The 23,679-nt window shown below is 41.9% G+C and overlaps 1 protein-coding gene across 1 annotated transcript; it reads right to left on the minus strand.

Moving 5' to 3' along the window:
* Positions 1-1,816: 1,816 nt before the first annotated feature.
* TCF15 (transcription factor 15) lies at positions 1,817-12,355 on the minus strand. The gene is made up of 2 exons (XM_073606342.1): positions 11,219-12,355; positions 1,817-2,281 (listed from the first exon to the last, which is right to left on the minus strand). The coding sequence occupies exons 1-2, from the start codon at positions 11,693-11,695 to the stop codon at positions 2,207-2,209; spliced, it is 552 nt and encodes a 183-aa protein (XP_073462443.1). The 5' UTR covers positions 11,696-12,355; the 3' UTR covers positions 1,817-2,206.
* Between the last annotated feature and the right edge of the window lie 11,324 nt (positions 12,356-23,679).

Genomic DNA, 23,679 nt, shown 5'->3' on the forward strand with positions numbered 1-23,679 from the left:
GGCATATCTTCCAGAGTTCATTTCCTCCTAGAAATGTTTATCTCTTTAAAATGTATGTAAAGAAAAAAATAGTCCACTTTTTCTGTTTGTGTTGCTGTTGAAGAGTTCCCCTCACTTCCTATCTGGTAAAACAGGAAGTAAAGGTAAAGAAGGACAGGAAGTAAAGGTAAATCTGACGGGGTTCTAATCCTTTACACTCTATCCATAACTAAAAAAAAAAAAAAGTTTAGTTGGGCATTCATTTTAAGAAAAGATTTGGTGCATCTCTGTCTGAAGGTATTTATAGACAGCAGATAGATAAGTAGGTAGGAAATGACCATTGCTTGTCGAATAAAATAATCTGATATATGTAAGTTAAAAGGATGCTGCTGTCTGTACATACTTTACCAGCCATTGAAGGCAACGCAAACCTATTTGTCAGCATAGATATCTATTAGATTGTAAGCTCTTCTGAGCAGGGCCCTCTTAATCCCCATGTATCTTATTGTATCATAACTGTATTGTCTCCCTTTTATATTGTAAAGCGCTGCGTAAACTGTTGGCGCTATATAAATCCTGTATTATAATAATAATAATAATATAATAGCTTATTTAAAGTGGTATTAAACCTAAAAATCAACCATTTTATTATATTGCAGCTTATCAATTCTTAGATGTGGTGGCTGCATTAGTTTTTTTATTTTTTAGGCTTTCTTTATTTTATTTCCAGCTGGTGATCTGGCCAGTAAGTCTGTTGTTTTTCAAAAGAGCAAGCTCCTCGGCATATGTAGCAGTTAGAGGGTTGAGATAAACTATTTACCACTGACAGGGGTCCTTACAAAGATCAGCTTCTTACATTTAGAGTAATCTGGCCCCCCCCCCTCTTTTTTTTCTCTCTCCCTCTTTTTTTCTCGGAGAATGTGAGAATGTAGCTAGTGGTTGAATGGTGTGTTAATGTGGATTAGTATAATTATTGATAGAATTTTTTGAGATATATACAGAATAAATGTATGTGTTATATATTAGTTATTACATTATGTGTATTTGTTGTGTAAAAATTGAAAAATTTGTAAAATAAAGATTATATAAACAAAGATCAGCTTCTATTTATTGATGTAAAACTTTTATCCCAAAAGAGAGAAAAAAAAAAAATATTTGCTATAACTGCTTATAAAGTGTTAGTTGGAGTTTGGCTTCAGTTTGTTAGCGTATCTAAATCTGCTAGTACATCTAACACTCCCCCCCCCCCCCAGACTGACAATGCTGTTGCCCAAAGGTGCCCCCCCCTGTGCTCCTTCATCCAGAGTGTGGGGAGTGTAGGGGGGGCGCTCTAATACAGGAGGTGTGTTACTGGCCAGATCACCAGGTGAAAACAAAGATGAAAAAGCCTAAAAAAAGAAAGCGATTTTCGGGATTTTCACTTTTTTCATAGAACTTTGAAGAATTTGGTCTTTTGAGAGGAGTGTGCAATGGGATAGACCCATTTCTGTGTTTTTGCGTTTATGTGTTTTGTTTTTTTTTTTAATGTTTTGTATATTTGTCTTTGAATTGTTATGGAAGATTTTATATGTGCAGAATAATTTAATAAAAAATAATTGAAAACAAATAAGAAAGAAAACAAATCTTTTTTTGCCACCACTTCTTGCTGCAATTGATTACATTTTTGGTTTTGGGTTTAATACCGCTTTTAATTTTTGATTGAATTTTGTTAAATATAAGCAGCACAAATTGTTCAATTGCAGTTGCCAGTCAGCACTTGATCGTAAATGATTCATTAATGCTGGAAGATATTACACAATTGTAAACCTCTTTTAAAAAAAAAAATGCACAAAAAACACATTTTAATAATGTTATTTTAATAAAAAAAAATCTATAAATTTGGTGAACATATGTACAAATATTTTCTTCACATAGTCTTCCAGGGGTTGGCGACCCAGACATCTTTGTCCCAAAACGAGATATAAAAGTTCCAGACCTTTATCGTGACGTGTTTTCCCCTCCCCCTGCGTTTCAAGACAGCTGTACCCCAACTTGCTCAGGTTCTCCCACATATAGCGACATTCAGAGATAACGTGACCAGCTCCGCTCTGGTTTCAGCCGTGGCTCTCGGCCACCCTGTTGGTCCTTCTAATTTTATTTTTTTTTTTCTGTCTTTAGTAGAAAATTAAATTATCGGGCCTTGTATTGCTTCTTTTCCGCTTTTTAGTCCGGGGGGGAAAAGCAACGATCATCTTTGCGGAATCCGTATTGTGTTCAGTCCTCGAACCTTAAGGCAGCCCCCGGCGTGATCTCTCCTAGAGGCCTGTAACGATAATGAACGGTCTTAGCAAAAAACAATTCTGTTACAGATGTCTACACCTATATCCTCTATGACTGCTCACATAAACAAAATGCTAAATACGCTAAAAATCAATGTATTCATTAAGTTAATGGAAAAGGTAAGAAAAAAAAACACTCCTTGAGTATTGCGGATCAGCAAAGAGGGACAGGAACTCTTGTCTCCTCAGTCATTTTTTTGCTTATTTTGACTACTCTGAAATTGAGATGGTTTGCTATGGGCTACTATACTTTTCACATCTACTTCCTATAACATTCAAGGCTGGAAGCATTTGTAGCTTTAAACATTTGAAAGAATGCGGAATGCAGTGGCGGCTGGTGGTAATTCTGTTTTTTTTTTTTGGGGGGGGGGGCAAACAGTGCCACAGCCCCCACCCTGGTCGGTCGGCTGGGTCTGGCACACTTACCCTATCTATGGTGGGCAGCGCTTCTCCCGTGCTTCACCGGTGTGCTTCCCTTGCTCGGCAGCGCCAACGTCTTTCCCTTCCGCTGCTCTCCATGGGCATTGCGGCAGATTCCGTTTCCTCCCTCCTCCTCCTCGGCGGCCAGTTGGGACTCTTCTCTTTTCCGGACAATCGGAAAACGGGTCTCAGACCTGATTCTGATTGGCTGGATTGAGGATCAGTGTTTTAATATGTTTACAACAGCGAATGTTTATTCGCTGTTGTAACACCTGGGTGGGCTGCTGGCGCAATGCTCTGCGCCACGAGCCCACCCTATTTTGAAGCCTATTAAAGCCTGTGGCTGCAATCAGGTGCTTCAAACCCCCCCCCCCCCTGCTGCTGCAATTCACGCGCCCGGTGTCCTAAAAGGGGCCAGATGCATGAATAGGGGGTGGCGGTGTCCTGTCAAAATAGCGGCCGTGGATAGAGCATGGGGGTGGCGGCCGTGGATAAAGGGGGCGGCGCTTCGGTGCCCCTAATGGACGGGCCGCCACTGGTGGAATGAATAGGTTAAAGTGGTTGTAAAGCCTTAAGTTTTTTAGAATGCATTAAGGTGAAAAACCTTCTGTGCCCCCCCCCCCCCCCCCCCGTTTTCTTACCTCAGCCCGATCCGTTCCAGCGATGTACACAAGTCCAGCGGCTCCAGCTGCTGTCACTCTTCTCAGTAGATGGATTGATAGCAGCAGGAGCCATTGGGTCCAGCTGCTGTTATTTCAAAAGCTATGATATGGGAGCGAGGGGGTTAGGGCCGAGTCCTGCTGTCTTTGTGTCAATGGACGCAGCAGCGGGACTTGGGAGCGAGAATGCATTGGGTGCCCCCCAGGGAAAGCGGCTTTTCGTGGGGGGCACCTGAGAAGAGTAGGGTCCTGGAACGCTAGCAGGGGACCCCAGAAGAAGAGTATTGGGGCTGCTCTGTGCAGAACCATTACACAGAGCAGATAAGTATAGACATGTTTATTATTTATTTTAATTTTTTTTAAATCAAACTTTTACAACCAACTACTTTTAGGCTCCATTCACACTAATGCGTTTTTTGATGCATTTTGCATTTTGCAGAAATGCATGGGAATTTTTTAACATGGGTTCCTATGGAACATGTTCACATCAATGCATTTTTGTGCCTCTGCGTTTTTGGAAAGAGTTGCGGATTTTTTTTTTCATGCAAAATGCAGCGTTTTTGCATGTAATAGAATTCAATGGACCCGCATCCAAAAACGCAAGTACCCGCGTTTTTGCCGTGTTTTGCGTTTTCTTTTCCTTTCATTTTTTTAAACACTGTATACAGTATAAAAACCTGTAAAACAAAAAAAAAAAACCGCGGCAAAAACGCGGCAAGCACCGCAAAAAGCACTGCAGAAACGCTCAAAAGCAACATGCATAGATGTGAATCGAGCCTAAGGCCCCATTCACACTAGCGCGTTTTTTGATGCATTTTGCATTTTGCAGAAATGCACGGGAATTTTTTAACATGGGTTCCTATGGAACATGTTCACATCAATGCTTTTTTGTATCTCTGCGTTTTTGGAAAGGGTCGGGGACTTTTTTTCATGCAAAAAGCAGCGTTTTGCATGTAATGGTTTTCAATGGACAAGCATCAAAAACGCAAGTGCACCGTTTTTGCAGCGTTTTTGATGCGTTTTTGGTGCGTTTTTGCCGTTTTTTTTTTTTTTTTGTAATTTTTTTTTAAGACTGTAAAAAAAAATGAAAAAAAAAAAAAAACGCAAAACGCAAATCGCGGCAAAAACGCGGCAAAAACGCCGCAAAAACGCGGCAAAAACGCGGCTCAAAAACGTGGCAAGCATGAAAAAAAAACCTCCAAAAACGCTCAAAAGCAACATCCATAGGTGTGAATCGAGCCTTAGGCCTGATTCACTCTTGTGCGGGTTGCGGTTTGCATATTGCAGGTGCATTTTGCGTTTTCCATTGAAGTCTATGGAACCAGAAAAAAAAAGTCCCTGGCCCTTTCCATAAAATGCACAGATGTGAACTACATCCATAGGAAACCATGTAAAATGGACTATAGTGTGTTTCTGCAAAACTGAAAATGCACTAAAAAATGCATAGGTGTGAACCTGGCCTAAGGGAACTTTCGATTGCAGGCCTTGTATCGTGATTATAGCAATCATTCAGAGCTTCTCTTTATTTTCTAGTTTGCTTTAAGCTGATAAATAGTTCATTATTTTAAGGCAGGGTTGGGCATATGAATATGGAATTCAGGAGCTAGTCTGTCCCAATACAGGAGCCAGCAGGATTATTTTTTTAAGCCAAAAGTTAAGCAAGCCATACATTATACAATTTTCTTTCCTCCAGTCACAGGTTGAAGGAAAGAAAATTGCTTGGATTCCCCCATCAACACAGTCAGTGTTGATAGGGGAATCCCTCCCGCTGCGCTATTATTGTACTTGGACAGCGGGCCATTTCCCAGAATACAATGATTGCCACCTGCAGTGCATGAAAAAAAAAAAACAATTGGTCGATAGATCGACTTCAGTACAACCAGCCTGCCCGTAGATGGATCAAAACTTGTCCAGTTCCTGCTGAATTGGCTGAATTTCAGTCCGTCTGTGGGGAGATGCAACGTTTATGTGGTAACAGGTGCTTCAGGGAACTTTGTTATATACTTTTTAAAAGCAAATAAATCCCCTTCCTATAGACCAAGAGAACCGACCATTTAGTGCATGTGCGCTGGCAGCACCTGGTTGAACCAAGAAGCATTTGTCCTGGTGCGTCACCCCGCCTCATACTTAGTAAAGCATCAGCCTGGGTGGCCGGCCTAATGAGCTTCTTCACAAGCACAGGGGTTGATTTACTAAATCTGGAGAGTTCAAAATCTGGTGCAGCTGTACATGGTAGCCAATCAGCTTCTAACTTCAGCTTGTTCATTTAAGCTTTGACAATAAAACCTGGAAGCTGATTGGTTTCTATGCAGAGCTGCAGTGAAGGATTTTGCACACACCAGGTTTTAGTAAATCAACCCCACAGGCCTTTAACCGCTTGCCGACCAGCGCACGCAGATATACGTCAGCAGAATGGCACTGGTGGGCGAAAGGGCGTACAGGTGCGTCCCCTTTAAGAAGCGGTGCCGCGGGCGCGTGCGCGCCGGGCACAGTCTCTGTGACCGCGGGTCCCGCGGACTCGATGTCCGCCGAGTGCCCGCAATCGTGTCAAGGAGAGGTAGAACGGGGAGATGTTTTTGTAAACAAAGCATTTCCCCGTTCTGCCTAGTGACAGGACAGAGATCACTGCTCTCTGTCATCGAGAGCAGCGATCGCTGTCACGTGAGGTGTAGCCCCCCCCCACAGTTAGAATCGCTCCCTAGGACTTAACCATTTAATCGCCCCCTAGTGGTTAGCCCCTTCACTGCCAGTGTCATTTACACAGTAATCAATGCATTTTTATAGCACTGATTGCTGTATAAATGACAGTGGTCCCAAAATTGTGTAAAAAATGTCCGATGTGTCCGCCATAATGTCGCAGTCCCGATAAAAATCGCAGATTGCCGCCATTACTGATAAAAAAAAAAAAATCAAAATGCCATTAAAATTATCCCCTATTTTGTAGACGCTATAACTTTTGTGCAAGCCAATCAATATACGCTTATTGCGATTTTTTTTTTTTTACCAAAAATATGTAGAAGAATACGTATCGGCCTAAATTGAGGAAAAAAATAGTTTTTTATATTTTTTCTTGGAGGATATTTATTATAGCAAAAAGTAAAAAATATTGCATTTTTTTCAAAATTGTTGCTCTTTTTTTGTTTATAGCACAAAAAATAAAAACCGCAGAGGTGATCAAATACCACCAAAAGAAAGCTCTATTTGTGGGGGGAAAAAAAGGATGTCAATTTTGTTTGGGTGCAACGTCGCACGACCGCACAATTGTCAGTTAAAAGGACGCAGTGCCGAATCGCAAAAAGTGCTCTGGTCAGGAAGGGGGGAAAATCTTCCGGGGCTGAAGCGGTTAATGACGAGCAACAAACAAACCTATAGTGGGACTGAGCTGTAACCAATATGTAGCTTGGAGCTTTGTAAATAAGGTTTACAGTTAATAAGCTTTGATTATAATTAATTAAAATCTTGATATGAGCTACTAAATGTCACACTTCATTGGTTTGATATTTTAAAGAATATAAAAAGTAGCAATAGTGGTAAAATAATAGTGTGTTATTTTGCAATCTTTTCATATATTTTATTGGTAGACAGTAATGGGGTTGATTTGCTAAAACTGGAGCAATCGGAACCTGGTGCAGCTATGCATGGCAGCCAATCAGATTCTGACTTCAGCTTGTTCAGTCAAACTTTGAAAATAATCTGGAAAGCTGATTTTGCACTCTCCAGTTTTAACAATTCAGCCCTCCCATGTATCTGTCATTTACCAGACCTAGATGTAAATTAGACTCCCAGAGATGAATCATCATAATATGCGGTAAAGGACGACGTTATTGTCCAATTAGCACGTGATAGTGACAGTCTACAGGGGATATTTTGTTGTAGCTGCACAGACCCAAGTTAAAGCGGAGGTCCGCCCACTGCTGCAAAAATCAAAAAGCAGCAGCTACACATACTGCAGCTTCTGGCTTTTAATAATCGGACACTTACCTGTCCTGGAGTCCAGCGATGTCGGCACCGCAGCTGATGTTTCCATCAGCTGTCGGGTGCATGCCGCCGCCATTGCGGGTAAGGGAACCCGGCAGTGTAGCCTTACGGCTTCACACCGGGAACCCTACTGTGCATGCGCGAGGCTCCGCTCCTCTTTCCTACAGGCCCGGCAGCTGGGGAAGGAGGAGGGAGCGGAGAGGTGACATCAACAGCCGCTACTGCGGCTCCCGGAAGTGGGGACAAAATGTACTTGAACAGATGTATTTTATATCTCAAACACACTGGGGGTTATTTACGAAAGGCAAATCCACTTTGCACTACAAGTGCAAAGTGCACTTGAAATTGCACTGAAAGTGCACTTGGAAGTGCAGTTGCTGTAAATCTGAGGGGTAGATCTGAAATGAGGGGAAGTTCTGCTGATTTTATCATCCAATCATGTGCAAGCTAAAATGCTGTCTTTTATTTTCCTTGCATGTCCCCCTCTGATCTACAGCGACTGCACTTCCAAGTGCACTTTCAGTGCAATTTCGAGTGCACTTTGCACTTGTAGTTTGCACTTGTAGTGCAAAGTGGATTTGCCTTTCGTAAATAATTGGGGTTGATTTACTAAAGCTGGAGAGTGCAAAATCTGATGCAGCTCTGCATAGAAACCAATCAGCTTCCAGGTTTGATTGATTTCTTTCTATGCAGAGCTGCACCAGATTTTGCACTCTCCACTTTTAGTAAATCAACTCCACTAATTACAAAAGCCACCTCTGTGCAGAATGACTTTTATCAGCCCACTGACACAATAGAGAAACAGTCTATTAAATGGCCCCTTTGTTGTTGTTGCACTGGCACTGCTGGATAAAAAGAAAACCTTATTGACATATCCACTATTTAACAAGTGCCACACTTTGTCCCAATGAGTGTAGGCCTGATCAATATGTTAATGCAACACAAACATTGACAAGCCTCGGCCTTTGTTGTGGACAGTTGTGGACAGTTGTGCTGTATATGTCATGGCTGCCACTGGGATAGGGAAGTATAACTATAAAATGTTGCAATGAAAGGAAGTGAAAAAATGAATATGGAGAGGGAGTTTATTTATATAGAGAGGAGAAACTCCGCAGCCAAAAATAGCTGCACCCCTCATTCACAGGAAAACCTCAGTCCTCTGGCAAATAAAGGCGGTGAAAAATCCAGTGTGGAAATGATAACAATGGCATTGGATTTAATTTACCGTGGTGGAGAGAAAGGTATCACAGCAGCTCATGTGTCTGAGGCCCCTGTAAAGCTCTTTGCTTAACCCTCCAGCCAAAATGTAAAGATTACCCCAGAGGGCTGCTTTGCTGCCTTTTGTTACTGTGCAGCACCAGGCTCTGCAGAATACAAAACACCTCCGAGCTTTTCTTTTTTTTTTATTATTGTACACTAAAATACAAAGAATACATTGGAACGTTTGACACATTGTATCATCATGTGCACTTCACTTCTGTCAGACAAGAAGGTATCATTTTCTAAGGATATTTGGAGATCTTTGACAATAATCCAGTTTTTAGTTTTTAGTTTCTTGTAATTACAGCAATGAGTAGCACTAAAGATATTACAATTCTTTGTGTATGTATCAACTATTTCTATGACACCTGCTTACATTTTTTGTATTCATAAGTTTACATAACAATAAATTAGTTTAACAATTAACATGGAATCTTTCACGTTGCCAATACTGGGCTCTTGCCCAGAGTGTCCACATTCAGAAATTCTATATGTTTTCTTAGAATTGTTTCATTCCTTTTTTATATTTGACCTGTTCCTTCTCATACGTTACAAATAAAAACAGCAATAGTAAAAATATAATAATATATATATTTTTAAATGTTGGGCTGTAAATTACACCGCATCTTATATTAATCCTGTATAATAATAATAATGATCATAAATGTTAAATGTTGGAATTTAAGTTACTAGTTATTGGGGTTGATTTGCTAAAACTGGAGAGTGCAAAATCCGGTGCAGCTCTGCATAGAAACCAATCAGCTTCCAGTTATTCTTTTGTCAAATCTTAATTGAACAAGCGGAAGTTAGAAGCTGATTGGATGCCATGCACATCTGCTCCAGTTTTTGCACCCTCCTGTTTTAGTAAATAATCCCCAATAGCCCTTAAACTAGTAAATATTATTCCAACATTTATTATCTGTATTGTTTTAGTTTTTATTGTTTTATTAATTTTTTTAGTAAATCAACCCCATTGTCTTTGCAGTGCCCTGGGTAGCATCTCAGAATCACCGGATCTTTAATAGAATAGTCCTAGGATGTGTAATAGACTAGTCCTAGGATCTGTAATAGACTAGTCCTAGGATCTGTAATAGACTAGTCCTAGGATCTGTAATAGACTAGTCCTGGGATCTGTAATAGACTAGTCTTAGGATCTGTAATAGACTAGTCTTAGGATCTGTAATAGACTAGTCCTGGGATCTGTATTAGACTAGTCCTGGGATCTGTAATAGACTAGTCCTGGGATCTGTATTAGACTAGTCCTAGGATCTGTAATAGACTAGTCCTAGGATCTGTAATAGACTAGTCCTAGGATCTGTAATAGACTAGTCTTAGGATCAGTAATAGACTAGTCCTGGGATCTGTAATAGACTAGTCCTAGGATCTGTAATAGACTAGTCCTAGGATCTGTATTAGACTAGTCCTGGGATCTGTAATAGACTAGTCTTAGGATCAGTAATATACTAGTCTTAGGGTATGTAATAGACTAGTCCTAGCATTTGTAATAGTCATGTCTTAGGATCTGTAATAGACTAGTCCTAGAATCTGTAATAGACTAGTCCTGGGATCTGTAATAGACTAATCTTGGGATCTGTAATAGTCTAGTCTTAGGATATGTAATAGACTAGTCCTGGGATCTGTAATAGACTAGTCCTGGGATCTCAGTGGATGGAATAAATTCTAGTTCAAACTGACCCCTAACTGTTTTTTTTTTTCATGTTGATAATGAAAACACAGCATCCCTTGCATGGTCTGCTGTAAACTGAAATAGCTGGCTGCTGAATTCAGCATTAATTGGCCCATTCCTGCTGAGAACAAAGACCTTACTGCATATAATCTTATTTATATTATATTGCAACACTTAGCAATGCCAGCATTACTTGAGGTAATTGGTGAACTTCAAACCTGGAACCACCATGGTCCCATCACTGCGTTGCTTTTCTGTTTTTTTTATCGGCAATACAAAGATGGATTAGTCTTCTCTCAATTGTAGTTTAAAATGACACTTCTATTAACTCAGTTACCTAAATTCCTGCCCCTTATATTTTGAGAGAGAGAGAGAGAGAGAGAGACAGACAGAGACACGGAGAGAGAGAGAGAGAGAGAGAGACAGAGACACAGAGAGAGAGAGAGAGATATAGAGAAAGAGAGAGCGAGAGAGAGATAGATACAGAGGGAGAGAGAGAGAGAGAGAGAGAGAGAGATAGATATAGAGAGAGAGAGATAGATACAGAGAGAGAGAGATACAGAGAGAGAGAGAGATACGGAGAGAGAGAGAGAGAGACAGAGACACAGAGAGAGAGAGAGAGATATAGAGAAAGAGAGAGCGAGAGAGAGAGAGAGATAGATACAGAGAGAGAGAGAGATAGATATAGAGAGAGAGAGATAGATACAGAGAGAGAGAGAGAGAGAGAGAGAGATACAGAGAGAGAGAGAGAGATACAGAGAGAGAGAGAGAGAGATAGATACAGAGAGAGAGAGAGAGAGAGAGAGATACAGAGAGAGAGAGAGAGATACAGAGAGAGATAGAGAGATACAGAGAGAGAGAGAGAGAGATAGATGCTGGCCAGCATTGTATGATTTGATTTGTACCTCTCCACTTACCCCTTTCCTTTGGTTGCTAAGACAGAACGTGCAAATGCTGCGTGGCAGTTTTCCTTCCGACTCGTCCCGGGGTCTGTATACCGTACTGAAACACGGCTGCCCATCTTCGCAGCCCTCCCCTGTCAGCAGCACATTAGCCAGGTGGGAGATGTAGCTAGATGCCAAGCGCAGAGTCTCTATCTTGGAGAGCTTCCTGTCCACCGGCTCCGTGGGTATCAGCGTGCGAAGGGCAGTGAAGGCGGTGTTAACACTTTGTGTCCGGTCCCTTTCCCTGGCATTGGCCGCTTGCCTCTGCTTCACCACCACCACCTGCCCGGTTTTCCGAGACACCTTCATTCTCTTCTCTGAAGTGTCGTAGCATTCAAACGACTGATCGGAATTGTCGCTCTCGCTCCTGTTCTCCTCGTCCTCGGACATCATAGAAAAGTCTGGGTACATGACATGCGCAGGCAGCGACCGGAGCATGGTGAAAGCCATGCTTGGTGTTATCGCAGATTCTGCCTCTCGTCACCTGAATCTCCGTAAGACGACTGAAAATCTTCGGCAGTCGCCCCCGCGCTGCTCCTGCTCCAGATTGTGTCCTTAATTCCCTTCCCCGGTAATTGCTCTTCCTCCCTATTATTGCTCATAAGAAAGGCCCGATGGCTCGCAGTGCCCGTGACTGTGAATTTAATTCTCCTGATGTCTTCACAGCTGTTCATGTAGTTTCCTTCCCAGCAGTAAGAAAGGAGGAGTTGCACTAAGCTGGGCTGCCTCCTTAGGAATCTTTATATATATAATAGATGGGAGGGGCCACTGGAAGCACTTCTGGCAAATGGCACCACTAGGTGCACACAGCTTCTGTTTGTGAAGCTCATAGGGGGGGTTATCCTATATAAAATGTTGCGCTTTTTTTCCTCTGTTTTGTCTGTAAGATCAGATCTGGAGGTTTGTTCTTTTTTTTTTTTTCTTCTCCAGCAGCTCATGGGTTAAAATGGACAGCCTAGCTAGGACAAAGCTGCGATCTGCTATTATGTGACATTAGACGGATGCATTTAAAGTCGAGCTGTCACATGTGAAGTGCAATTATAGCATTGCACAGAAGACCGAGGCTGTGTAGAAAATGTTTATATTGTTTAACCACTTGCCTACTCGGCACTTTGACCCCCCCCCCCCTTTCCCGCCCAGGCCAATTTTCAGCTTCCAGCGTTCTCATATTTTAAATGACAATTCCGCGGTCATGCAAACACTGTACCCATATGACATTTTTATCATATTTTTTTACACAAATAGAGCTTTCTTTTGGTGGTATTTATTCACCACTGGGTTTTTTTATTGTTTGCTAAACAAACAGAAAAAGACTGACAATTTTGAAAAAAAATAAAAATGTTTTTCTGTTATAACATTTTGTACACAGGTAATTTTTCCCCTTCACTGATGTGCGCTGATGGGCACTGATATGCTGCACTGATGGGCACTGCTGAGGTGGCACTGGTGGGAAATGATAAGGAGGCTGCACTGATATGCGGCACTGATGGGCACTAAGAGGCGGTACTGATGGGCACTGATAGGTGCCATTGATGGGCACTGATAAGCAGCACAGATGAGGAGGCACTGATAGGCAGCACTGATGAGAAGGCACTGATGGGCACTAATAGGCAGCACTGATGAAGAGGCACTGATAGGCAGCATTGATTGGCACCAATAGGCAGCACTGATGGGCACTAATAGGCAGCACTGATGAAGAGGCACTGATAGGCAGTATTGATTGGCACCGATAGGCAGCACTGATGGGCACTGATAGGTGGCATTGATGGGCACTGATAGGCATCACTGATGAGGAGGCACTGATAGGCAGCACTGATGAAGAGGCACTGATAGGCAGCATTTATGGACACTGATAGGCAGCACTGATGGGCACTGATAGGTGGCATTGATGGGCACTGATAAGCAGCACTGATGAGGAGTCAGTGATAGGCAGCACTGATGGGCACTCATGAAGAGGCACTGATAGGCAGCACTGATGGGCACGGATAGCCAGCACTGATGAAGAGGCACTGATAGGCAGCACTGATGAGGAGTCACTGATAGGCAGCACTGATGGGCACTGATAGGCAGCACTGATGAAGAGGCACTGATAGGCAGCACTGATTAAGAGGCACTGATAGGCAGCACTGATGGGCACTGATAGGCAGCACTGATGAAGAGGCACTGATAGGCAGCACTGATGGGCACTGTTGGGGTTGCACTGATAATCAGGACACTTTTGATCAGGTCCCTGGTTATCATTGTAGATGTCCCCTTTCACACTTGGCAGTTACCGGCTCTCCTTACGCTGTGACAGTGTGAGGAAAGGAATGCCAATATTCAGCAAGTGTGTTTTTTGTTTCTTTTAAATCAAAAAAATTTTTATTGTCATTTTTTTATTATACAAAAAAACCCCCTCATAAACACACAAAACATTACCATCACATATCCCCACCCAACAACAACAACACCTAAAAAAAAAAAAATCCATATCTGTGCTCACCAGACTATATTTCAATCATTGTTCAGAGCCCTCCATCACATTATTACACCTAAATGGTACTTGTATTCATATGCAGTTATTCCCCTCCAAAAATGTTATCCCAAGTGTGTTTACATCATGATCAGCTGTCATTGGACACACCTGATAACGTGGTAAAGGGCCGTTGTGATTGGCCCTTTACCCTGATCTGTGATCAGCTGTGTCTGAAGGAAACAGCAATCACAGAGGGAACAAAAAGAAATACCCCCTGAATGGGACTTTAAAAGACCACCAACTTTAATGTAAAAAAATATGTCTTTAATAATGATACGTAAATTTATACAAATGGGTAAAAAGACGTATAGCGTCTGCACAATACATATATACATTAAACAAAAAACCAAAACACAGGAAAAAATAATAATGTACAAAGTGACATCAATACTCTCCAATGGGTATTGTACCTGGGGTGTTAGGGTACACTACCCATTGGAGAGTATTGATGTCACTTTGTACATTATTATTTTTTCCTGTGTTTTGGTTTTTTGTTTAATGTATATATGTATTGTGCAGACGCTATACGTCTTTTTACCCATTTGTATAAATTTACATATCATTATTAAAGACATTTTTTTTACATTAGAGTTGGTGGTCTTTTAAAGTCCCATTCAGGAGGTATTTCTTTTTGTTCTACTGCACCAGGGATGGGACCACCATACTCTTTACCTGACATGGTAGAGGTCTCCTTTTCTTCTGCAATCACAGAGGACGCTGGGTGCACGCCGCAGCGGGCGCTCGGTTCTGGGAGGAAGTCAATAGGTGCCCTCCTAGAACTGGACGACCGCGCTGTAGCCGTCATTCGGATATAGCATGGTCGGCAAGTGGTTAAAGTATTTAACAGTTTTTATTTATTCATGTAAATCCTTTACCCCAAAAGGAACAAAAACTGCAACTGATTATAAAATGTGAGCTGGAGTTTGGCTTCAATTTGTTAGTGTATTTAAATCTGCTAATACATTTAACACACCCCTTGCCCCAGACTGACAGTGCTGCTGTGCCTCCTGTGCTCATTCATCCTGTTGTGTCCCACTAATACAGGGGGCGTGTTACTAGCCAGATCACCAGGTGAAAACAGAGGGGAAAAAGGTAAATAAAAAAAAAACGGATGCAGCCACCACATCTAATGATTGGCAAGCTGCAACATATAAAATTTTTGGTTTTATCTTTTACCACTTCCGGACCGCCGCACGCCGATATACCTCCTAACTTTGAAGAGGGATATCTTTGTTATGGCAGCAGCTAGCTGCCATAACCTCCGGTATCCTCTTTTTTGCCCGGCGGTCTGGTTTCCAACAATAGTGGTCTCTGAGGTGGATTCGCAGCAAGATCACTTTTATCGGCGGCGGGAGAGGGGCACCTGCCGCGCTGCGGGAGAGGGGCAACCGCCGCGCTCCGATGCCGTCCGCCGCTTACTGGAGTCGCCGGCAGCAGCGGAGGCGATCGGATCCTCTCTCGTCAGTGGCATGGAGACGAGTGAGGGGAAGATGGCCCCCACCCGTCTCCATATCATTGCAGGGCGGAAGCGACATCAAAATGTCCCTTCCGCCCGTAGCTCTTAAAGGGCCATTTTTTCTTTTTTTTTTTTAAATGACAAAATTTTTTTATTTTATTGCATTCTAGTGTAAATATGAGATCTGAGGTCTTTTTGACCTCAGATCTCTTATTTAAGAGGTCCTGTCATACTTTTTTTCTATTATTATTATTATTATTATTATAGGTATGTTTACATTCCTTGTAATAGGAATAAAAGTGACCCAAATTTTTATTTTTTTAAAAGACAGCGTAAAATAAAAAGTAAAAGGTCAAATAAATAAGAGAAAAAAAAATTTAAACGCGCCCTATCTTGCCGAGCTCGCGCGCAGAAGCGAACGCATACGTGAGTAGTGCCTGCATATGAAAACGGTGTTCAAACCACACATGTGAGGTATCGCCACGATCGTTAGAGCGAGAGCAATAATTCTAGCCCTAGACCTTCTCTGTAACTCAAAACATGCAACCTGTAGAATTTTTTTAAACGTCGCCTATGGAGATTTTTAAGAGTAAAAGTTTGTCGTCATTCCACGAGCAGGCACAATTTTGAAGCGTGACATGTTGGGTATCAATTTACTCACCATAACATTATCTTTCACAATATAAAAAAAAAATTGGGCTAACTTTACTGTTGTCTTATTTTTTAATTCAAAAATTAGTATTTTTTCCAAAAAAAGTGCGCTTGCAAGACCGCTGCGCAAATACGATGTGACAGAAAGTATTGCAACGACCGCCATTTTATTCTCTAGGGTGTTAGAAAAAAAAAGTATAATGTTTGTGGGTTCTAAGTAATTTTCTAGCAAAAAAAAAACAGTTTTTAACTTGTAAAAAACAAATCTCAGGAAGAGGCTTGGTCCTTAAGTGGTTAAAACCGCTTTAAAGTTGACCCTGCTTATCTAGGAGCTCCCTGCCTCCTGTTTAAAGATTGCTCGGTACAAAGCATAAAAAAATGTCATATTAAAAGGAAAATGTAAAAAATACTTACCTTGCATTACAGTTCCAGTGGGATTGCATAGACAAGGGTGGTGTCTCTGGGCCTTCTAGAAGGTTCTTGTGAAATCTCAGAATGACGAATTCTTGCACAGTCCTGGAGCATCTCTTCAGGAAATTTGGGATTCTCAGCTTTTCTAGGATCCCACGGTTAGCCCCAGGGATGTCATCAAGACCTACAGGTAGGTGTTGGGTGTAAGGTAAGGTATATACAGCGGGTAAAATAAGTATTGAACATGTCACTTTTTTTCTAGGTAAATATATTTCTAAAGGTGCTATTGACATGAAATTTTCACCATATATCAGTAACAACCCATGCAATCCATACATACAAAGACACCAAAACAAAAATGTCCAGAAATTAAGTTATGTGTAATAAAATGGAACTACAAGGGGAAAAAATATTGAACACATGAAGAAAGGGAGGTGCAAAAAAGCATGGAAAGCCAACACATCAGCTGAAATCTATCAGTAATTAGAAAGCAGTCCTGCCCCTTATCAGTGCAAATTATTATCAGCTGGTTCAGTCTTATCTGATTGCCTATAAAAAGGTGTCTCATTACCAAGGTGTCACACAAGAAACCTCTCATGATGGGTAAAAGCAAAGAGCTCCCTCGAGGCCTTTGCAACCTTATTGTTGCAAAATATACTGATGGCATTGGTTACAGAAAGATTTCTAAACTTCTGAATGTTCCAGTGAGCACTGTTGGGGTCATACTCCGGAAGTAGAAAGAACATCATTTCAGCATAAACCGGCCACGTCCAGGAGCTCCTCGGAAGATTTCTGACAGAGGAGTGAAAAGAATTATCAGAAGAGTTGTTCAAGAGTCAAGGACCACTTGTGGAGAGCTTCAGAAAGACCTGGAATTAGCAGGTACACAATAAGTAATGCACTCACCCGCCACGGCCTGTATGCACGCTCATGACGCAATACTCCATTGCTGAAAAAAAATCATGTTGAAGCTCAATTAAAGTTTGCTGCACAATATTTAGACAAGCCTGTGAAATACTGGGAGAATATATTCTGGTCAGAGGAGACCAACATTGAACTCTTTGGATGCCATAATACACTCCATGTTTGGAGGTCACATGGCACATCACCCCAAAAACACCCCCCATACCAACAGTGAGGTTTGGAGGTGGGAACATCATGGTGTGGGGCTGTTTTTCAGCATACGGTACTGGCAAACTTCATGTCATTGAAGGAAGGATGAATGGAAAGATGTACCAAGACAATCTTGATAAAAATCTGCTGCCATCTACCAGGATGATGAAGATGAAACGAGGGCGGACATTTCAGCAAGTCAATGATCCCAAACACAAAGCCAAGGAAACTCTCAGTTGATTTCAAAGAAAGAAAATAAAGCTGCTAGAATGGCCCAGCCAATCACCTGACTTGTATCCAATAGAGAATCTATGGAAAGAACTAAAGCTCATAGAAGAGGCCCACAGAACCTTCAAGATTTGAAGACTGTGTGGAAGAATGGGCCAAAATCACAGCTGAAGCTGTCATTACCAACAAAGGATTTTGTACCAAGTATTAAATAAATTTCAGTTAGCGTGTTCAATACTTTTTTCCCTGTGTCCTTCCATTTTATTATACATAACTTCATTTCTGAACTTATTTTTTTTGTATGTATGGATTGCATGGGTTGTTACCGATATGGGAGTGAAATTTAGATGTCAATAGCACCTTTACAAATATCAAAAGAGGTGAAACCTCTAAGCCCCGAAACCCTGGATCAAACAACGAATGAGTAAACAATAAATACGAATATAAATGAATAAAGAGCAGCCCGTAGTGTGACTAAAGGTCAAAAAATGTGAAATGGAAATTAATAGTAAATTAATTGCATACCGCGCTCAAATACATATGAAATAATAATAACCAATAATGGTGAATATAGCAATAATAAAGTCCATGAACCACCACCAACGATTCTTCAATTATGGGCACAGTGATGTATACAAATTCAGTGAAGGGAAAAAGGTTCCGTCTTCTACCGGATTAGGCAAACATCCTACTTACCATAATGATCAGACACCCATGACAGATGTCAAATAAGCAGAGATGTGTATAAAGATGTGTCCACCTATGCAAGCGACCCTCGCCGACGATGCAGCCAAATGAAGATGGGACTCATAAATCAAGTGAAGAAAAGAGAACTCCTCATAGTGCAACTTGTAGCCAGTTTATTCATAAAAGGTAATGGTTTTCATTCCGATAAAAAGTAAATAAAAAATGGAGCAGGCACGCCAGGTTGCGTTCCACCTGCGCTCCAGTACAGTGGCAGAAGTGATGTATCACACACCATGTAACCCGACGCATTTCATCAGCACTTCTGACGTCATCAGGGGTCATGTGATCGGACCCATCACTTCCTCTTAAACTTTTTTTACAGTTATCGTAAATTGGATATCAAATCCACTACAATCCTCACAATACCCTGAAAAAGGGTGACATGTTCAATACTTATTTTACCCGCTGTATATACAGTGGGGAAAATAATTATTTGACCCCCTGCAGATTTTGTAAGTTTGCCAACTTACAAAGAAATAAAGGATCTATAATTTTTATATATATATATATATATATATATATATATATATATATATATATATATATATATAATATATATATATATATATTTTTATATATAAGTAGCTACAAGGGGGCAAGTTCAGAGGGTGTTGATAAATGGGGAGTATGGTCAGGGGTGGGTAGTGGGGTCCCACAGGGTTCTGTTCTGGGACCAATCCTATTTAATTTGTTCATGAACGACCTGGAGGATGGGATAAACAGTTTAATCTCTGTATTTGCAGACAATACTAAGCTAAGCAGGGCAATAACTTCTCCTCAGGATGTGGAAACCTTGCAAGAAGATCTGAACAAATTAATGGGATGGGCAACTACATGACAAATGAGGTTTAATGTGGAAAAAAGTAAAATAATCCATTTGGGTGGCAAAAATATGAATGCAATCTGTACACTGGGGGGAGAACCTCTGGGGGAATCTAGGATGGAAAAGGACCTGGGGGTCCTAGTAGATGATAGGCTCAGCAATGGCATGCAATGCCAAGCTGCTGCTAACAAAGCAAACAGAATATTGGCATGCATTAAAAAGGGGGATCAACTCCAGAGATAAAACGATAATTCTCCCGCTCTACAAGACTCTGGTCCGGCCGCACCTGGAGTATGCTGTCCAGTTCTGGGCACCAGTCCTCAGGAAGGATGTACTGGAAATGGAGAGAGTACAAATAAGGGCAACAAAGCTAATAAAGGGTCTGGAGGATATTCGTTATGAGGAAAGGTTGCGAGCACTGAACTTATTCTCTCTGAAGAAGAGACGCTTGAGAGGGGATATGATTTCAATTTACAAATACCGTACTGGTGACCCCACAATAGGGATAAAACTTTTCTGTGGAAGGGAGTTTAACAAGACTCGTGGCCACTCATTAGGATTAGAAGAAAAGAGGTTTAACCTTAAACTACGTAGAGGGTTCTTTACTGTAAGAGCGGCAAGGATGTGGAATTCCCTTCCACAGGCGGTGGTCTCAGCGGGGGAGCATCGATAGTTTCAACAAACTATTAGATAAGCACCTGAATGACCGCAACATACAGGAATATACAATGTAATACTGACATTTAATCACACACATAGGTTGGACTTGATGGACTTGTGTCTTTTTTCAGCCTTGCCTTCTATGTAACTTTCATATGTGTATTTTAAGTTATAGAGACAGAATATCAACCAAAAAATTCATAAAAAACACATGATAAAAATGTTATAAATTGAGTTGCAGTTCAGTGAGTAAAATAAGTATCTGATCCCTTGCCTACCAACAATAATTCTGGCTCCCACAGACAGGCTACAGTAGGTTCTCATGGGGTACACAGATTAGTCCTGTCAATGTAAGAAGATGCTCCTAACGACAACTCGTTATGTGTATAAAAGACACCTGTCCACAGAATCTCTTCCTTCTATTTAAACCTCACCATCATGGGCAAGACCAAAGAGCTGTCAAACCACGTCAGGGACAAGATTATAGACCCGGACAAGGCTGGAGATCCCTTTCCCCCAGCTGCGGACTGTCTGCTCAGCAACCCTGCTAGCCCTTTACAGCCCCATCTCCCTGCTCAGCCCTGCTCAGCCGTGCACATGTACACAAGCTGGGGGCAGGCAGGTCACACTCTGAGCTGCCAGGTGAAAGCGGTGGGCTTGTCATTGAACCTGGAAGTCAGAGGGCACTGCCAACATAGGCCAGACCCTCTGAGTTTTCTCTTTTACATACAAGTTCACCACTTTCACCCAACAGCTCAGAGTGTGACCTGCCTGCCCCCACTTTGTGCACAAGTGCACAGTTAACCACTTCAGCCCCGGAAGGTTTTCCTCCCTTCATGACCAGGCCATTTTTTTTTTGCGATCCAGCACTGCGTTACTTTAACTGACAATTGCGCGATTGTGCGACGCTGTACCCAAATCATTTTTTTCCCCCTGCAAATAGAGCTGTCTTTTGGTGGTATTTGATTACCTCTGCGTTTTATTTATTTATTTTTTTTTGCACTATAAACAAAAAAAAAGATTGACAATTTTGGAAAAGAAAAACAATAATTTTTACTTTCTGCTATAAAACATTCCCAATAAATCTTTAAAAAAAAATCAAATTTATTCATCAACTTAAGCCAATATGTATTCTGCGAAAAAAAAATTTGGTAAAAAGAGATCACAATAAGCGTATATTCTGTTTTGCGCAAAAGTTATAGCATCTACAAACTATGGAGTATATTTATGGAATTTTTTTTTTTTTTACTAGTAATGGTGGTGATCAGCGACTTATAGTGGGACTGTGATTTTGCGGCGGACAAATCGGACACCTAACTGACACTTTCGACACTTTTTGGGGACCAGTGACACCAATACAATGATCAGTGCTAAAGAAAATGCACTGTCACTGTACTAATGACACTGGCAGGGAAGGGGTCAACATCAGGGGCCATCAAAGGGTTAAATGTGCTCCTAGGGAGTGCTTTCTAACTGTATGTGTGTGTGGGGGGGGGGAGGGGGAGGGGTGATGGTCCCAACACAAAATCTCTATCTTCCCCTCTCACAGAATGGCAGTCAGTCTTGTTTACATAGGCAGACTGCCGTTCTGCCTCTCCTGAGAACGATCCGCGCGGTCCCAGGGATTGGGCACAGCGGGAGCGGCCCGCCGACAGCACAAGCACGTGCCCCAGACCCAGTAATTTTGTGCAGGAGGGCCTCCCTGCCGCAGTATATCTGCGAGGTGCGGTCCATAAGAGGTTAGACAAGGCGGGGAGAGATGGGCTGGGGAGCTGAGCAGAGAGTCCGCCATTGCAGGAAAAGGGCTTGCCCCATCACCCTGTGTAGGTGAAACCAGAAACTCAGAGGGCCCTGAGCGGAAAGGCAGGGAGGGAGGGATGGGTTGTACTTGGGGGCTGAGCAGGAAGTGCGCTCCTGCGGGAAAGGGCTTGTCCTGTCACCCTGTGTAGGTGAAACCAGAAACTCAGAGGACCCCGAGCAGACAAGCAGGGCAAGGAGGGATGGGTTGTATTGGGGGGCTGAGTAGGAAGTGCGCTGCTGCGGGAAAGAGCTTGCCGCGTTACCCTGTGTAGGTGAAACCGGAAACTCAGAGGGACCCGAGCGGACAGGCAGGGAGGGAGGGTTGAGTTGTACTGGGGGGCTGAGCAGGAAGTGCGTTGTTGTGGGAAAGGGCTTGCCCCATTACCCTGTGAAGGTAAACCGGAAACTCAGCAGGCCCCTGCTCGGCCCACTGGGGCTCTCTGAATTTACTGATTTATCTACACAGGGTGACACGGCAAGTGTTTTTTACCAGAGAAACAGTGAAAAAAAATGATGTGACAGGGAAGCCAGACAGGACACAGTTACAAACTGTACACATAAACTAAGGTTCATATTGGTAAGAATCTTTAAATAAAGCTAGTTTTCTTTTAGGCTCCATTCACACCTGAGCGTTCCGAAATCTCAGGGGATTCTGTCTGCGATTCTAGAATCGCGGCAAACCACAGGACACATTTGCGATGCCATAACTTCTAATGACATCCCAATCGCAGTGCGATTTTGCCGTGGTTGTCACAATAAATTGCGCTAAAATCATGGCAGATTCACAACACATGGAGCTTGTCACTCAAAAAGGAGCAGGAGCATCTTTTTGGGGCGAAAGCGGCGAGTTTTGCAATTTTTCGCGACAATTGTGACAAAATCGCACACGCGATTGGGGTGCCATTGGAAGTAATGGCATCGCAAACACGCCCCACGTTTTACCAGGGTTCTGGAAAGTGTGAGTGGAGCGTTACATATTTGACTGATTGCCTGATTGACTTATTTGACTGAAACATTAAACAGACCCTGCATTACCTTTAAAGCAGCAGAAATACAATTCTGCTATTTTAGAGATCTATGTTTTGACATATAATAAAAAACACCTGGTTCTGTTTTACGTAGATAAGTGCAGTATAGGCGCAATGACAACCAATGTTTGTCTTTTGTGGTAATCTTTGTTTAAAATCGGGAATTTTGTTTTAAAATGGGGAACTGTTAAAAGAGAAAAAAAAACAAATGGTAAATGAAATCATAAACTATTTAAGTTGCAACAAAGGAACAGTTAATAACAGTCCATTGTCTGACACCCTGAACAAATGTTGTGACTATACTCACCCCCTGCTCTACATCATGATGACAGCAAAGTAAAGGCAATCCCTTGCAGAATGATTAAAGCTAGTCTTTTTATTTATTTTTTTATTTTTCTATCATGAAGTCTTTATTGATTTTTTAGGAATAAGCAACAGCATAAAACTTAATTACAGTACAAAACACAAAGCTCGAAATAGTAATTGAACAGTGTTCTAGTATACAGAGAACATAATATGGGCATAGCAGACAGTTATACAGGGTGAGAAGGTTGTTTGCTGACCCATATACTCCATGATTTGGAGGATTCAGAGTATTTAAGGGCATTAAATGCTATAAGACGCTCAAAAGTGTAGTTGGAGTTGACCAAATTTACTATATCTGAAACGTTAGGGGATACATTTGATTTCCAGAGTCTGAGAATGGTCAACCTTGCTTGCTAATAGGATATGGGTGACAACTGGTCTATAGGTAGGAGGGTAGAGATCAATACCAATATTGAGTAAGGCTAGGGCAGGCTGGGGGTTGGTTAGTATGCCAGTGCAGGTGGCTAACAGTTGGAATACCCATGAGCAGAAAAACTGGTAAGGCTAGGCGCAGTGATGGCGAACCTTGGCACCCCAGATGTTTTGGAACTACATTTCCCATGATGCTCATGCACTCTGCAGTGTAGTTGAGCATCATGGGAAATGTAGTTCCAAAACATCTGGGGTGACAAGGTT

The sequence above is a fragment of the Aquarana catesbeiana genome, linkage group LG12 (genome assembly GCF_042186555.1).
Source record: "Aquarana catesbeiana isolate 2022-GZ linkage group LG12, ASM4218655v1, whole genome shotgun sequence".
NCBI lineage: Eukaryota > Metazoa > Chordata > Amphibia > Anura > Ranidae > Aquarana > Aquarana catesbeiana.